The sequence below is a fragment of the Protopterus annectens genome, chromosome 4.part1, assembly GCF_019279795.1.
Source record: "Protopterus annectens isolate FY-2018-M chromosome 4.part1, PAN1.0, whole genome shotgun sequence".
Lineage (NCBI taxonomy): Eukaryota > Metazoa > Chordata > Ceratodontiformes > Protopteridae > Protopterus > Protopterus annectens.
Window position 1 is genome coordinate 369,643,625 of NC_056734.1, and position 18,493 is coordinate 369,662,117.

At 43.5% G+C, this 18,493-nt stretch overlaps 1 protein-coding gene across 1 annotated transcript in view; it reads left to right on the plus strand.

The window, feature by feature from the left end:
* The window catches only part of ABCF3 (ATP binding cassette subfamily F member 3), a 1,867,236-nt gene that overhangs the window by 242,077 nt on the left and 1,606,666 nt on the right, over window positions 1-18,493 (plus strand). The window contains exon 4 of the mRNA XM_044070185.1: window positions 3,476-3,534. Coding sequence (XP_043926120.1) covers window positions 3,476-3,534 — 59 coding nt within the window. The remainder of the gene's footprint in view (window positions 1-3,475; window positions 3,535-18,493) is intronic.

Sequence of the window (18,493 nt, forward strand, 5' to 3'; positions counted from 1 at the left end):
AGTTGGTTTTAAGGTCACTGGGGTCCATGGCAGCCACGATCACCCTCATTCCCACAGCTCTGTTGTTCATGAGGGTGCTCCAGTGGACTCTGGCAGTCCAGTGGTCCTTTTTGGATCTTCCACTGCCGCATCCTATTTATCTATCCTGGGCATGCAAAGATTCTCTTCTTTGGTGGATTCCATCCCCAGATCATCTTCGCGGTCACCCCTTTGTCCTCCCCACCCCTCTGATCACTGTGACCATGGATGCCTCCCTGCTCAGATGGGGGGGCATTACTTGGGATTGTCAGTTCAAAGCATGTGGTCTTCCCGGGAGAGACAGATGCGTATCAGTGTCCTGGAGATGAGGGTGGTGCTATTGGCGTTGCAAGCCCTTCATAGCCATCTTCCCCTAGGGACGATTGCCATCCAGACAGACAATGTGTCGGTAGTCTGGTATATCCAACAAACCGGGAGGAACCAGGTCTTATCCCCTTTGCTGCGAAGCCATGACATTGTGGGAGTGGGTGATCTCCACCAGCCGTTTTCTGGTGGTAATGCACATTCTGGGGAGGTCCAGCTTTCTAGCAGACAGGCTAAACAGGTCTATCTTCATGCCTTGCAAGTGGTGAGTGAGTCCTTCAGTAGTGAAGCCAATCTTTCTAAAGTGGGGTCAGCCTTGCTGCGATCTCTTCATCTCTACTTCCAATGTGAAGTGCAGTGAGTTTTTTTTGTTCTGAACCCCCGTCCGGGAGAACCCCCAGAGACTATCTAGTTTGTGCTTGGCCCTCCGGTCTTCTCTTTGCTTATCCTCCTCTTCCCCTGATTTCAAAATTCATCCAGAAAGAACAATGGCTGGTGAGCTCAGTCATCCTCATTGCACCCTTCTGGCCTCGCCAAGTATGGTTCTCTTCTGTGTGGTCTCATGGAGTGTGTCCTCCCTGGACATTGGATCCGGATCTGATTTTACATCCGTTGGGGATCTTGCACCCAGATCTGGTCAGCCTGAAGCTCACTGCTTGGCTGCTCCAGTTCCCATGATAGTTAGGACTCCTGGGTTATTTTCTTCGGTTAAGAAGGTTTTGGTAGCAGTGCATAGATCTTCCACGAAGAAGGTTTATTCCAGGAAGTGGAAGTATTTCTCAATTTGGACAGCTCACTGGGATTTGGATCCTTTCACTGCTCCAGTTCCTGTTGTTTTGGAGTTTCTGGCAAGCATTTTTCAGCAGGATGCCAGTTTTTCTACAGTCAAAGTTCAATTGGCAGAGATTTCTAATTTCCACATGGGGATAATTCAGCTTCTCTGGTCTCTTCTAAACTCTGTAAAGCCTTTGTAAAGGGTACCTTTCTTCTTAGGCCTCCGATCAAGGACTCCACGCCTCCATGGGACCTTACTTTGGTCCTTCAAGCTTTGGTTTCTTCCCCCATTGAACCCGCTGCTTTGGTGGAGCTACAATTCCTGGCTTGGAAGGCTACCTTCCTGATTGCTATTGCTTCAGCTAAAAGGGTCTTGGAGCTTCAGGCCTTATTGATTATGCCACCTTGCATGATTTTCCATAAAGACAAAGTTTCTTTGTGCACTAACCCTTCCTTTTTGCCTAAAGTGGCCTCAGAATCAAACTTCAACCAGGTTATCTACCTCCCTGTCTTCTTTCCTAACTTTCAGAATTAGGGAGAGTATAAATTGCACCTGCTTGGATGTTCATAGACTGTTACGTTTTTACGGCCTTCCGCAAATCTGATCAACTTTTTGTTTTCTATTCTAAACTCTTCTTAGGGACACCTGTATCTAAAGTCGCCATCAGTGTATACTCCTGCTGTATTCAGCAAAGGGCGTGCCTCTGCCAGGTCATGTTAACGTGCATTCTACTAGATCTATGGCTACCTTAGCTGCTTTTTGGTCCAGTGTTTCCTTGGATGACATTTGCTGTAAGGCTACCTGGGCATCTTCACATGATTTCATCTCCCATTACAAGTTGGATCTTCTCTCCAGAAGTAGGGCATCCTTTGGCTCTGCAGTGTTGTGGAATATCCTTCCATGAGGGCCTCCCAGGTGTTTAGTAGCTGGGGACTCTGTCCCACAGGTTGAAGAGCAAATGAAGACAACAGCTTCAGATAAAGAAGTTATGCACTCGCCATAATATTCCATCTGAGTTGTTGCTTTTTTTTTGTATTCAACTGTCCCTCCCTCCTTCCCCCTGCCTTATATGGGCTGTGTGGTAGTCTGGCTGGATAAGACATGACCCTTTCCTTGGCATAAGCGGTTATTCCTGTTGATACTACCTGAGCTTTTGGTGTCGGCGAGTAAGACATTGTGTCAGGTTGGGTTGCTGTGGGGGCAGCAAATTCGATCTGAAAGGTGGAAGGAGGTTGGGGCATTATGGGTAGGGGAGGAGCTTAGAGCTTGGATCAAATGCTGGAGAAATGTGGCAGAGTCGGATCCGTGTTACACAGGTTGAAGACAAATGAAAAGCAACAACTCAGATGGAACATTGTGGTGATACATAACTTTTTCTCTTACAAAAGGTTGTGTTACTGAATATTGGAAAATGTAATTGTGTATTACATTTATAAACTGAATAATGCTGAAGATCCAAGTTACAGTGGGCAAGTATGTGTTTTTTTTAAGAGGTAGGTAGCAAAGTTATCCATTTTTATTTTATTATAAATTCTGTAAAGTCACATAAAAAAGATCTGTTATTTTTTTTTCTTCTGTCTGTTTAGAAACTAGATGTTTTGGCATATTTTTGAAAAGGGATAAGGTAATTTATTTTTACTTACTCTTTGTGACTGGGTTAGTCCACTAGACTAATGGCCTCTATTCAGTGGAGACCCAAGGTGGTGGTCATACTACTAGGGGAAATTTGGCCAGCGCATTGTGGCATGTCCCTGCTCTTTTAGATAGGTGCTATGGGATCTTTTACATCCTTCTGAGCTGCCACCATTTCGAGCAGATGGAGTCCTGATTTAATGCGTCATCTGAAGGATGGCACACTTGGGAGTGTGGCACCACCTTATGCTGCAGTGGGGTGTTGGCAAACAGTCTAATTTGAGAATAGAACCCACAGCTTTCTGCACCACAGGTGTGTGTGCCACCTGTTAAGCCACTGGATAAGATAAGATGAAAGTGTTTGTGTAATCATACAAAACAAGTGGTAAATTTCATATTTATATATAAGGCATGCAAAAGTGATCCATTTAACACTTGATTGTTTACAGTTTGGGGATATGTTCACAGTAATATACTTGGTGTGTAAAATTTACTATTAAATAGAAGTACTACTTTAGTGTTTATACATGAAATGTATGGGAACAACTTGTCAGTGAAATTTAGATGAGCAAGAACCTGGCAATCTTAAGGAGGGGGTTGTATTTATTGCCCGGTGCCAAAGAAGTAAGAGTTGATCACAGGATTTTTAAGGTCAGGTTTTGACTGTGCGGTAAATGTATTTTTGTTGGCATTTATAGTAAAGCAGTTTCATGTTTTATTTTGCAGATTCTCAAGTAAATGATGTGCAGGGAATCTGGATGATGAAAAGAGATCCGTCATCTTCGGTGAGTAGTGAATGAATTGTTTTTAATGTGCTTGTTTCTTACTGGTGTGTTTTCCCATTGCTTTGTCTTATTGAAACTATTAATGAAGAGATGGTTAATATTTTTTCCACAAATGTACAAAGCTTGGCAAATAAGCTAAAACATTGATTTTTAATTGGATGTGTTTGTGGCTCATGGAGGTTCTCTGTACTGCAGACTTTGACGTGCAGACAGTAGTACAGTTTTTACCAGTATTTTATCTGTAAAGACCAGCTCCTCTTTCATGCTAAAGGTGATTTTGAGCTTTCTTTAGAGTAGTCTATTGAGTTATTTTATGCAAAGCTTGATAGTAGGAGAGAAGATTCACCACATCATAGATGTAAACACTCAGCTTGTTTATTATTTTAACAGAACTTTAGTAGACAAACTGACAAGTTGTTTGTGGCCTTGTCAGTGAAACTAGGCAGATTAACAACCTAATTCTCCAAATCACACACCAGTTAGATTATACATTTGTGCGACTCCCTTGGGAAGATCTTGACTAGGGATGTCAACATACCCCCCTTAGGGCAACTGCCATTACTCTGTATCCTTTCAGTAAAGTATCATACACAACTTTTCTAAATGCTCCTAAAAGATATCCATTTCAAGCATAGTGTTCTTTGCTTCTATAGTTCTTGAGGCATGCTGTATTCTTTTACCCAAGTCCAGGTTCAGGGATTTCAACTGAATGGTAGTCTCCTGTTTGTTTTAGGTATGTATTGTACCAGTAATCTTCATGAACAGTGCAGCTCATGTTAGTAATTGTTTGAATAGTAGGATCATTGCTTGCTGTAGGAGCTCCCACCCACCCTTCTTCCTCTTTGTTTTTGCATATTGTATTTTGGAGTCTTTCATACTTTGATAGGTGTAATGTTCTTGTGTGTGTGTTAAAAACATAGTTGTTTGGCATTTTGTATGCTTTTCCAGTGGGAAGGATTTAGGGTGTATGTGTGTAGAGTACACTGGAGTATAATCCGTTTAGGCTTTGAGCCTCTGTTGGTTGTCAGTCCCCCTTTCCCGATGGTTCCAGCTTGGAGTGATAAAAGAACACTTGCTGGTGACGCACACAGATGGCAAAAAGAACAAAAGATGGTTACAGGTTATTTTTTTTTTTTTTATAGGTGAACATTCTGATAGTTGGGGGGGGGGTGCCCTGCAGGGAACAGCAGAATGACAAAGGCTAAAGGATCTGAATTGCCTAGACGTAGTAAAACCTTGTTAATTTAAATGATGGCAGAAAAAGCAATTATTGGAAAATGGAAGTCAAAATATATTCCCAACATAAAGTAATATGTTCATCGTGCATGCAGCTGCAGTCATCACACTTGGGTTATTCTGCCGCCAGGCGAGTCCTCGGTCGGCCGAATTCCAAAGTCTAGGTCCGGCGTCGGTTGTCGTCGCTTCTTCCCTGACGTCAGTGCGACAGGGGTATAAAAGAGGCAGCTGACGCCATTTTCTCCAGTCTTTCTTGCCGCGCGGTGCCCGAAGCAGAAGCAGTTTCACGAGTGCCGGTCGGCCAGCTCCTGAGATTTACGAAAAGTATTTCAGCCGAAGTCTTCTTTAAAGCCAAGTACCCCGTTGGGGAAACTTTTCTTGCCTCAGACCGATGTCAGACAAAGTTAATAATTGCATTTCTTGTGGGAAGCAAATACCGCATAAGGATTTTCACTCTTACTGTATACCTTGCTTAGGGCCAGACCAGAACATCTCGGCCTGCCGTTTTTGTGCTAGGTTTAACCAGCGCACTATTAAGCGCCGGGCGGAGTTCGCCCTTCATTATTTTGGCAAAAAATTTAATTATATCATGTCATCTGATATTCCGACGACAGTTTTAGGCAAAAAACGCAAGGATAAGGACAGACATCAGAGGCCTGCACAGAGTACTGAGATCACGCTAAGGCCGACTACCGGTTCTCCGATTCTCAGCGAGGCGCCTACACAGCCCCTGACTACGGATGAAACTATTTTACTGGCGACTTCAGTACCCAAGGTCGCAGGTTCCTCTGTCTCCATTCCCACTGCAGATACCGACGCCACTCTTGGCGGAGAAACGGAAAGTTTAGCGAGGCCTGCCATTTCTGAAGGCGTTGTCAGGCCTACCACCTTCTGTATTAAATTGTTCACTAAATCTAAAGCTCCAATGAAAATTAAAAAACAGGGTCCTCAGACCCCCTCTCAAGGCCCCATGACCCCCTCTCAAGGCCCCATGCCTAAAAAACAGGTGCTTAAAATGGCTGAGGATTTGATTACACTCATCAGAGGTTCTCAACCCCCCTCATACAAAAGACCCAGGTTGGAGGAAGACTACCCTTCCTCAGACCAGGCTTCTATTACCTCAGACCTTTCTGAGGACCAGGATTACGCCTATTCCCCATTTGAAGACTCTGATGCTGAGGAGTCTATTCCCTCGGTCTCCCCCCCCTGATGACTACTCTTTTGGGGAAACCCTACATACATTGAGAGAGCACTTCCATTGGGAAGGCCAAGATTACTCAGATTCCAAGAAAAGGCTCAGGGAATTTCTGCTGCTTCCCCAGCATAGGCCCCTGGCTATTCCTCCTGTCTTAGATATTTTGGATGATGTGTACGCAGAAGCTAGTCTTAATCCAGACTCTCTACCTCCTGCCCCCTGTTAAACCAGACAGATATTGTCGGGTTCCTGATTCTCACCAGTTCCTTTATAAAAGCCCTACTGCTGACCCAGAAACTATTTCTCAGGGTCCCAAGGGGATTAAGGCCTCTACTGCTAAAAACCCTTTACCTTCAGAGAGAGATTCCAGAGCATTAGAAAGGTGGGGGAAAAAGGTGTATACTTCAGCCACTTTAACCATGAGGGCATTAAACTGTCAATTTCATATGTTAAAGTACCAGCAGTTCTTGCTATCTCAGCTGAAAAGCAAAATTACACAAACAGAACAACCAGATTTGAAAGAGTTGCAGGATTTGTTGCATGGAGCAGAACAAGTGGGGAAACATACCCTACAGTGTGGTTTTGATGCTTTAGAGGCCTCATGTAGAGCTGCTGTCACGGGGTCTGTCATACGTAGACACGCTTGGCTCAAAGAGCAAACCTTACCAGATCATGTCAAAGCAAAGTTTAGATGCACCACTACAAAAAGATGTATTGTTCGGTGTTAAAGCTGAGGAGGTACTAAAGAAAATGGAGGAAAAAGCGAAATCTATGCAAACAGTTAAAGATTTCTTGCAGGTGCACTCTCCACGCTTCAGCAGAAACTGACCTTCAAAAAATTGGTCCTTTCCAGCCACGGACAGACCCGAAAGGGGTAGATACAGACGCCCAAGGGGTAGAGGACAACCTCAAGGATCTTACAGAGCTAGGCAGTGGCAAGCACCAGCCCCAAGAGGTGGAGAAGATGGACCACAGTCATTTAGAAAACAGACGCAATGACTTTCCCCTATGCCTGCCAAACAAAGCTATAATGGCAGCACCTTTGGGTGGAAAACTAGCCTTATTTTCAAAAAAACTGGCACTTTGTTACAAAGGACAAATAGATTCTGGATATTATAGACAGAGGCTACAGGTTCCACTTTCACACCCTTCCAGAAATGAGAGGCATGCCAAACCTGCCACAAAATCAATGGGCAGAGGCACAAAAACAAATTTCCGCTCTCATGGATATGAAAGCAATTCAAGAGGTACCTGCAAAAGAACAAGGTCAAGGTTTTTATTCAAGACTATTTCTGGTACCAAGAAAGGACAAAGATTGGAGACCCATCTTAGACCTATCTATTCTAAACACATATCTAGAGGTACGAAAATTCAGGATGCTCACATTACAGCAGCTTCTCCCCATGCTGGGCAAAGAGTCTTGGCTGGTAACGTTGGACCTCAAGGAGGCATACCTGCATGTCCCTGTCAGACAAGATTGCAGAAGATACCTTGGATTTCTTGCAGGTTCAACCCATTATCAATTCTCTGTATCGCCCTTTGGCTTATCTACTGCGCCCAGAGTGTTTACGAAATGCCTGGCATCAGTAATTTCTTTCTGCAGACAACGAGGAATACAGATCTACCCACATCTGGACGACTGCCTGATCCAAGCGGACAGCAAGGACATTCTATTGCATTTGTGATAAAACTGTTAAACTGCCTGGGGTACACGGTGAACAAAAAGAAATCAAAACTAATACCCTCTCAACAGATAATTTTCCTGGGTGCCAGCTTAAATACAACGGCCCAGATGGCTTACCTCACGCCAGACAAACAAGGGCAACTGTCTCAATACTTCAACAAAATGGCAACTTTAACCAGGCTAACTGCAAGGAAAATCCTGCAGGCTCTGGGGTTCATGGCTTCTTGCATCCTACTAATACCATTTGCAAAGCTGCATATGAGGAAACTACAATGGTACCTAAAAAACTTATGGTCTCAACACAGCCACAACTTGGTAACAATTTTACCACTCATTCCATGCCTTCAAAAGGAATTTTTGTGGTAGGCTCAAGCATGCCAAAGAAACACGGGTCTCCCTTTCTGTATACCACAAGCAAGTCAAATCATCACAACAGACGCCTCAGACTACGCCTAGGGAGCACACATGGCAGATCAGTGCATCCAGGGAAAATGGTCCCAAAAACAGATGCACCTACACATCAACCAAAAGGAGATGCTAGCTGTGCAAAATGCTCTTATGACCTTCAAGGACCTACTGCATCCGGGCCAGCTATTAATAAGGACAGACAACACTACAGTCATGTGGTACATAAACAAACAGGGAGGGACGCATTCATACCCCCTGTGCAGGCAAGCTATGACCCTGTGGAACACAACATTGGAATTACAAGTTCAGCTACAGGCACAATTCCTGCCAGGGAAGGAAAACACACTGGCAGACAACTTAAGCAGAAATATGACAGACCCACACGAATGGAAGTTGCATCCTCAAGTCTTCTCAAAGATAACTCAAGCATGGTGACAGCCAGACATAGATCTATTTGCTACCCACAGAAATTACCAGTTGGAAAAATTCTGCTCAAGGACCTATCATCCCCAGGCCTGGAAAGTGGACGCACTCTCTTTCAATTGGACAGCATTGACAGTCTATGCCTTCCCGCCTCTACCTCTACTGACCAAAGTCCTATTAAAACCAGATCAGAGAGGCCAGAAATGATTCTCATTGATCCAGACTGGCCACAACAGCACTGGTATCCTCTCCTAAAGAGCCTGTCACACTCACCACCATGGATCCTACCTCAAGTTCCTCTTCTCTTGTCCCAGCACAACTACAAGACCCTTCACAGCCAGCGCAGAACTCTAAATCTAGCTGCATGGAAAATACCTTATTTGCCAACAGACTCTCCTCTCCAAGGAGGTACAGGATGTCATCTTGGAGGCCAGGAGACCCTCTACTAGAAAAACCTACACCGCCAAATGGAAACTGTTTTGTTCCTGGAATCAAGCAAAGGGCCAGAATCCTTGGGTAATAAATATACCTCAGATTTTACAGTACCTAGCTGAGATGTTAAACAGTGGCCTTTCCTTCTCTTCCATCAAGATCCACGCTTCAGCCATTTCAGCACAATACAGTACGGATCCTCCTTTAGTCTCACATCCTCTATCAAGGCAGTTCCTCAGAGGGGCAAAAAAATATAAACCCCCCCCACGGAAACCACCAGCTCCAGCTTGGGACCTCAACTTCGTATTGGAGAAGCTGACACTGCCTCCTTTTGAGCCGGCTTCTACAGCAGAGCTACAATACTTGTCGTGGAAAACAGCCTTGCTTCTGGCTATTACCTCAGCACGCAGGGTTTCGGAGCTACAGGCCCTCATGGCTGTGCAACCATTCATCATTTTCCATCAGGACAGGGTTTCCTTACGAACCAACCCTACCTTCATGCCAAAGGTAGTATCCAGTGTGGCTTTGAATCAGACTATTCATTTACCTACCTTTTTATCCAAAAACACAGAACAAAGGGGAGAGGCTACTACACTCCTTGGACATTCACAAGCAACTTTGTTATTACTTGGACAGAACAAAGTCATTCAGGAAATCTGAGCAGCTCTTTGTGTCCTATGCTACAGGTGCTCAAGGAAAGGCTATTTCCAAACAGACTTTTTCCAAATGGATAGCCCACTGCATACGCTTTTGTTATTCATTTCATGGAAAATCAGTGCCTGTGTACATCAGATCCCACTTCACCAGGGCTACAGCTACCTCGGCAGCTTTCCTCAGGGGGGTCCCTACCAAGGACATTTTGGAAGCAGCTACTTGGAGTTCAGTGCACACTTTCACCAAGCACTACCACCTTCCACTATACTCAAAATCTAGAGCGGGCTTTGCCACAGCATTCCTGCAGGGCATTCTAGCCCCTCCTAATTCCGCTTAGTACCAGCCACCCTTACTTAGCTTTGGGACTCTACACAAGTGTGATGACTGCAGCTGTATGCACGATGAACATAGTACAGTTTTGTACCTACCATAAATGTAGATGTTCGAGTGCACATACAGCTGCAGTCCAGGTTACTCTCCCTCTATCCCCTCTTAGGACAGGGCTTATGACAAACACCTTTAACATACAACCTATTTGGGGTATTCCTTTATGGTGTATTTGCTTACAACTACTGTTTTGATTTATCTACTTATGTATGTTTGCATAACATCATGTGTTGCCTTCCTTTCTGGGGGCACCTGACGTCTGGGGCAAGAAAAACTGAAGAAAATGCATCGGCTGCCTCTTTTATACTCCTGCCGCACTGACGTCAGGGAAGAAGCGACGACAACCGACGCCAGACCTAGACTTTGGAATTCGGCCGACCGAGGACCCGCCTGGCAGCATGATAACCCAAATGTGATGACTGCAGCTGTATGCACACTCTAACATCTACATTTATAGTAGGTACAAAACTGTACTTTCTAGGTACTGTAAAGGTGATTAAAGAACTGGAGGTGGGGCCTGTAGGAATGGAAGGAGCAAATTTCATAGAATTAAATGGAATTTGCAGGAACAATACTTGCAAAATAATGTTAGAGGACAAGGAGTGAGGTTTAAGGAAGGCAGGAATTGAGCAACTTGCATAATGTAGGAGTGAATGAAAATTGGGAAAGAAAACATTGACTTCATGACGGTAACAATAGAAACTGTTTTGCTTTATTTCTATTAACCTGAGTAATCCAGCATTACAGACTAAAAGATGATGATGTAAAAAAGATGTTTTATATTAAAAAAAAAAAAAAAAAAAAAAAAAGCTCTCATGGCTGTCTGGATGATGTGCTCTTCTTGACAGTTGTCAACTTTTTGCAGTGAGTACATCCCTGGGATGGAGATGAATATTGATGTGTCACAAGGAGAAACTTGATGGTCAGCAGACATGGCAGTAAAAAGTTCTAAAGGAAGAAAAAGCAAAACGAGGCAACCTCTCCCTGTCAAAACAACATTAGTCTTAACTGTTATCGAGACTGATCACTGTTCACTGTGGCCATTGCCAGTGTACAAGTCCTCACTGACGTCAGCAAGACAGGCTTTTACATCCCTGTCTCCTAGCCAAATCTCTAAACTGAGATGATAGAATTGTGATTTCTAGCAGCATCTCCTTTGCGCTTGTCTCAAAAATCTTTAAGAAAAATAAGGGATCTAATAAGAGAAATCTTGCATTTAAGAGTGGAGATTTTTTCCCTGGACTCTGTCAAGATGTCCGTCTCGTTTGAGTTGCCCCTTTCCAAGGTTTGTGGTAATAAGCTATTAAGTCTCAGACTTTTTGCAGGATTTGTGCGTGATACCTGGAGAATAACCACTGTGATTTCTATACAAAAGTGAACCCTGTACAGAACTAGGTAATTAAAGGGCTAAGAGCCTTACCAGCATTATGGTAAATTTCAGAACTTCGCATAGAACAGAACTCATTTATGCAGATGTAAGCAACTTAATTGATTTAGGTTCTACTCATTTTGGTTTTGTGAATGGTAGGTCCTGTCTTCTGAATCTAGTAAACATCTTTAAAAAAAAGTTACAGAGGTAGTGGACAGTGACTGTGTATGTTGCTTACCTTGACCTGGCAAGGCCATTTAACATTATCCTCCTTTTTGGCATCATTGGAAAATTGGACAAACTTATTGTAAATCCCTAAATTGTCTGCTGAATTACAAATTAACTGTCCAGCAGATCTGAAGTCATGAAAATTTCTGGTATCCCATGAGCATAAAATTAGAACTAGTTGGGCACCGCAGAGATCAGTGCTGGGCCCTGTCTTGTTTGGTATTATTTTGAAGCCATCAAAGCCAATATCACAGCAGTATTCTTTTGACACTCACATTGCTAAAGTAGTTAGAAAAACCTTCTACATTGCCCACCTGATCATGAAGGGGTTCACATCCAGATCAAGTGAGGTCATTGTTCCCCTGTACTCTTCACTTATCAGACCAATGATCGAGTACAATGCCCCATTCGGGATGTATCTCACCCGACACCTGCAGCAATTGGAGAGACCCCAAAAGTTCCTCACCAAAAGGATAAAGGGACTCCAAAATCTGTCATATGCTGCCAGACTGAAGAAACTCCAGCTCTATTCAGTCGCATACCGTCTGCTCAGAGGTGACCTGTGCCTGATATACAAGGCCATGTCCAACCTGGAATTAATGGACATGCTCCACCTCAAAAAATCCAAATCTACCAGATCCACTAGAGCAAGCGACTTAAACCTTAGCACAGATATAAATAGGACATGCTGGAGGGATAGATTTGTCACCCAGAGACTCCCTATGTTGTGGAATAAAATCCCGGTCCATGTGAGGCAGAGCACCTCGCTGGCTCTGTTCAAGAGAAATCTTGACCGGTGGATGGGAGATCGTAGGTTTACCCCGGGAATCATCTCTGTGTCACTGCTGGACAGAGGCCCAACAAACCAATGGGCACAGTATTTTTTAACATAAGGGGTGGCGTAAGCCACAAAAACTCTGGGCTAGGCTTATAAATGCCTTAGGGCAGATAGCCTAGTATAAACCTATGAACCTATGGTTGACAAAGTTTGCTGATGACTGCAAGCTAGGGACAGTTATCAGCTCATCCACTGATACTAAACTACTCCAAAGGCTGGGATATGCACATGACTGGTGTACTGAAAACAGTCTAAACTGCATGCAGAAAAGTGCAGCTTAGTAGCGTTTTGCTAAAACGTGGTACTCCTCTTCAGGCAGGTACAGTAAACTTTCAGTTAACCGGCACTCCTAGGATTGGTAGATGCTGCATAACTATAGTTTCTGGTTGCTTGAGGGTTGCTATTAAAAATAGGCCTGACTAATACGGTACCCTATACTTTCTGTTTAGTTTGACTTATTCTTAGGTTGGGTAGAGAGGAAATTTATTCTTAACTTCCTTTTTAAAACTCTCAAACTCTAAAAACGTATGCTATGTTTCTGCGGGGGGGGGGGTGCAATACATGAAAATTTTACTATATTTCTTTGTTTTGTTTTTTTTTTTGGTTTGTTTTTTTTCCTGGTTGCTTGAGTTCTGGTTAACTGACAGATGTTTTTCGTGTTTCACTGTTGCAGTCATTGCATTTTTGTTATCCTGCTGGCAGGTTGCCCTCAGTCGGCCTGAATTCCAAAGTCTTGGGTCCTGCGTCGGTTGCTGTCGCCCCTTCCCTGACGTCAGGTCGTCAGGGGTATAAAAGATGCAGCCGATGCCATTTTCGTCAGTCTTTCTTGTTGCGCGGTGCCCGAAGCAGAAGCAGTTCACAAGTGCCAATCGTCAGACTCCTGAGATTTTTGTGTTCGAGTTTCAGATCCGAAGTCTTCATTAAAAGCTAAGTACCCCTGTTGAGGAAACTTTTTTCCTTGCTCCAGACCGATGTCAGAAAAAGTTAAAAATTGTATTTCTTGTGGGAAGCAAATACCTCATAAGGACTTTCATTCTTACTGTATTCCTTGCCTAGGCCCTGACCATGACGTTGCTAGTTGTCGGTTTTGTGCTAGATTTAACCAACGCACTATTAAGCATCTGTACGATTTTGCATTGAGCTATTTTGGGCGAAGATTTAATTATACAATGCCGTTGGATAGCCATCCAACTACCGGAGTTCACAAAAAATGCAAAGAAAAAGACAGGCAACCGAGGTCCAAAACCGACGACAAAGCTTCTCCTAAACCAGTCGCAGGTTCTCAGGCGCTTTTGCAGCCCCTGACACCCGCTACTTTGGAGTCACAGGCCGCTACTGACTCCCACGTGGAGTCAGCCAGGCCACTGGAAACTCAAGGTATTGAAGCCTCGGGGACTATTCCCTTAGATGGGTCCCGAGCCACTGAGCAGGCATCAGCTTTTGAGGGTGTATTCAGACCTAAACAATTATACATTAAAACGACTTCAGCTTCAAAGGGAAAGATACAAGTTCAACAGCCACATGGACAGGCCTCCATGCCCAAAAAACAGATGCTCAAAATGGACGAAGACTTAATTACCTTGATCAGGGGTTCCCATCCCCCTCCTGATAAGAAGCCTAGGCAAGAGACAGACTATGAATCTTCAGATCGGGTTTCCATTTCATCTGATTCCTCTTCTGATCAGGAATAGCCCCCCCCCATCCCCCCCCCCCCAAATGAGGATTCTGATGCTGAAGAATCTATTCCTTCAGCTTCCCTTCCTGAGGACTACTCTTTTGAGGAAACCTTGCATACCATGAGGGAGCACGTCCACTGGGAGAGCCAAGATTTTTCAGAATCTAAGAGGCCCAGAGACTTCCTTATACTACCTCAACACAGGCCTCTAGCTATTCCACCTGTGTTAGACATTGTAGATGATGTTTTTTCAGAGTCTAGTCTGACCCCTGACTCCTTACCTCCAGCTCCTGTTAAGCCGGACAGATAATACAGGGTTCCTGACTCTGATAAATTCCTTTTCAAAAACCCTGCTGCAGACCCAGAAACTATTTCTCAGGGTGCCAAAGGGGTCAAGGCTTCCACTGCAAAAAAAAATACCCCCTCTGACAGAGATTCTAGGGCACTGGACAGATGGGGAAAAAAGATTTACACATCTGTTAGCTTGGCTATAAGGGCCTTAAATTGCCAGTTTCATATGCACAAATATCAGCAATATATCATGACACTGCTTGAACAGAAAATGTTGGTAAATTCTGAATGTGCAGAAAACAAAGAAATGCAGGATTTATTGCATGCAGGTGAACAAGTGGGAAAGAATACTTTGCTATGTGGTTTTGATTCTCTGGAGGCCTCCTGCAGGGCCGGTGTTATGGGTTCTGTCATTAGGAGGCATGCTTGGTTAAAGGAACAAAATCTGCCTGATCATGTCAAAGCAAAATTATTAGATGCTCCATTACAGCATGATACCTTGTTTGGTGTTAAGGCGGAAGAGGTGTTAAAGAAAATGGAAGACAAAGCTAAATATATGCAAACGGTCAAGGATTTCTTACAGGTACAGCCACCTAGGTTTAGCAGACACTGGCCTACAAAGAATTGGTCCTTTCCAGTGTCAGACAGACCTCAAAGGGGCAGATCCCAGCCGCAAGGTTCATATAGGTCTAAGCAATGGGGTGCTTCTACCTCTAAAAGTGGAGAAGACCAATCACAACCATACAGGAAACAGTCCCAATGCCTTCCCCCTGCCTGCACCAAGCACTTATCTTCTGGCAGCACTCTTAGGGGGAGAGCTAGCACTTTTTTCTCAAAATTGGCACATTATAACCCAGGACAAATGGGTTCTAGACATAGTGTCATAAGGCTACAAGTTTCACTTCCATACCCTGCCAAGGACAAACGGTTGGCCAGACCTGCCAAAAAATCAATGGGCAGAGGCTCAAAAACAAGTCGCATCTCTCATGAACATGGGGGCTATTCAACAAGTGCCACAGCAAGAGCAGGGACAAGGGTTTTACTCAGGACTTTTCTTGGTACCCAGAAAGACAAAGCATGGAGACCAGTACTGGACCTATCTATTCTAAACACTTTCCTGGATATACCAAAATTCAAGATGTTGACCTTGCAGCAGCTTCTGCCCATGCTGGGCAGCAAGGCTTGGCTCGTGACTTTAGACCTAAAAGAGGCATACCTGCATGTCCCAATCATACAATCATGCAGAAGATACCTCAGATTCAGGGCTGGCTCAAAGCATTACCAATTGTCTGCACTGCCTTTGGCTTATCTACTGCGCCCAGGGTCTTCACAAAGTGCCTAGCACCAGTAATTGCTTTCTGCAGACAAAGAGGAATACAGATATACCCTTACTTGGATGACTGCCTCATTCAAGCAGAGATCAAGGACATTCTACTGCAGCATCTGGCGTTTGTGAAAAGACTTTTAACATGCCTAGGGTACGCAGTCCATGAAAAGAAATCAAAACTAGTACCCTCTCAAGAGATAATATTCCTGGGTGCAAGTTTAAATACAACTGCCCAGATGGCTTATCTCACGCCAGACAAGCAAAGGCAACTGACTACCTATTTCAAGGGAATGGCAACTAAAACCCCGTCTTCTGCAAGACAAATTCTGCAGGCTCTGGGCTTCATGGCATCCTGCATCCTACTAATTCCATATGCAAGACCGCATATGAGGAAACTTCAATGGTACCTAAAAAGTGTCTGGACACAACATTGCCACAGCCTGGAAACAATGATTACTCTCATTCCCTGCCTGCAACAAGAGTTTCGATGGTGGGCAAAGGCTTGTCACCAAAACAAGGGACAACCATTCTCACTACCCCCAGCCAGGCATTACGACGGATGCATCAGATTATGCCTGGTGGGTCCAAATGGCAGGAAGAGGCATTCAGGGCACCTGGTCCACAAACCAAATGCATCTACATATCAATCAAAAAGAGATGCTAGCTGTTCAAAATGCCCTGACAGCCTTCAAGGACCCAATTCATCTGGGGCAACTTCTGACAAAGACAGACAACACCACAGTCATGTGGTATATAAACAAGCAGGGGGGCACTCATTCTTACCCCCTTTGCAGACTAGCCATAGCTCTATGGGACACAGCATTGACTTACCAAGTTCATCTGCAGGCCAATTCCTGCCAGGAAAGGAAAATACTCTGGCAGACGAACTAAGCAGAAACCTCATGGATCCCCACGAGTGGCACCTGGACCCACATGTCTTCAGCATGATAACAAAGAAATGGGGACGCCCGGACATAGATCTATTTGCCTCCCCTCACAACAATCCACTAAAAGGATTCTGCACGAGGACTTATCACAGACAAGCATGGAAAGTGGATGCCTTATCCTTCAACTGGACAAACCTGTCAGTATATGCCTTTCCTCCACTGCCTCTCCTCCCCAAGGTACTCCTAAAGGTCAGGCAGGAGAAACCAAAAATGATTCTGATTGCCCCAGACTGGCCATGCCAGTACTGGTATCCGATCTTAACGAACTTGCCTCAATGCCCAGCCTGGACCTTACCTCAAATACCTCATCTACTGTCCCAACAAAACAATCTGATTCTGCACAGCCAACTCAGGACCCTAAACCTGGCAGCATGCCTGATAATGTAGCTATACAAAGCACACCTCTCAGTAAAGCTGCGATGGATGTCATTTTAGAAGCCAGAAGGCCAAGTACTAGAAAATCCTATGCTGGAAAATGGAAGAGATTTTATGCTTGGAACCAAGCTCAAGGAACTGATACAGCTGTCCCAAATATTCCTCAGATTTTGCAATATTTAACTGAGATGCTAGACAAAGGCCTATTTTTTTCATCAATTAAAATCCATGCCTCTGCCATTCCGGCTCATTACAATACAGAGCCACCACTCTTTTCTTATCCTTTATTAACAGTAGTGGCATATTGAAACGCTGAACGCCAATGAACCAGGGAATCCAACTGCTAAAAAACCGCTGAAATTATGCTGGTAACAGAAAATACATCCACAGATCACTGATCTAGTAAAAACAAAAGTTTATTCCACAAACGACACAAGGTTAAGCGCTTTCACACACAAAACGTGTGCTTCATCAGAACAATGCTTAGTACTCATACCAGACTTTAAATATACAATTTGGCGCCAACTTTCAGTAACACATTTAAAGCTGCAATGCTTTATAATATGCATGTAAACACAGCCACATCTGAAAACTGATATAATATTCCTAAATGTATGGTGTTCAATAATATACATAGTGCTCAATGAACACAATAAAAGAACCCCAAATAGTAAACTAATAAACTAATAAACTACATTCCATACATCATTCTTACCTATAGCTAAGGTTTTCTGTGTGCTGTTAATATATGCTGTATGTGTGAAATGTCCTGGATAATACATGAATTAGTTAAAAACTACTTGATTTAAAAATACTTATTTTAAAAAACTGAATTAAAAAAACTACTGAAGTTAAAAAGTATTAGATAAGAAAAAGATAAATGTATGAATATACTAAATTATTACCAAACTTAACATGTAATACTACCTCTGACTACCTTTTACATCAAAAATATATAGGTCAATATACGAATTAAAATGTAACCTCATAACTGATATTTATATACTTTTTGTGAATGTACTTAGCAGACTAAGTGGTATGCTGATAATGCTGAAGTTTGTGTGAGGTACTCATACTGCGAGTATGGGTTTGACTGAGATAGATTCATTGATTCCCGGGGGTGTGGTTGCATCAGTCAGTATCTGCCAATAACATTCCCTGAATGACAGATGTCCCTTAATGTTACCTCCCCTGGGATTTGGCTTTACTGTCTCTAAAATACAAAATCTAAACTCGTGCTCACTACCCTTATTCATTATATGTTTGGCTAAAGCGTTTTTCTCATCCTTTCTCCTAATAGAATATACATGTGCGTATATCCTTTTTCTGAACTGCTGTTCAGTTTTTCCTATGTAGTAGGATGAACATGCCATACATATAGCTAAATACACAATGTTTTTAGTGTTACAATTACCTTTCTTTGAAGTTAATCTAATCTTATTGTAATTCTTTAACACTATCTCTGTCTCTTCCGTAATGTACCGACAATG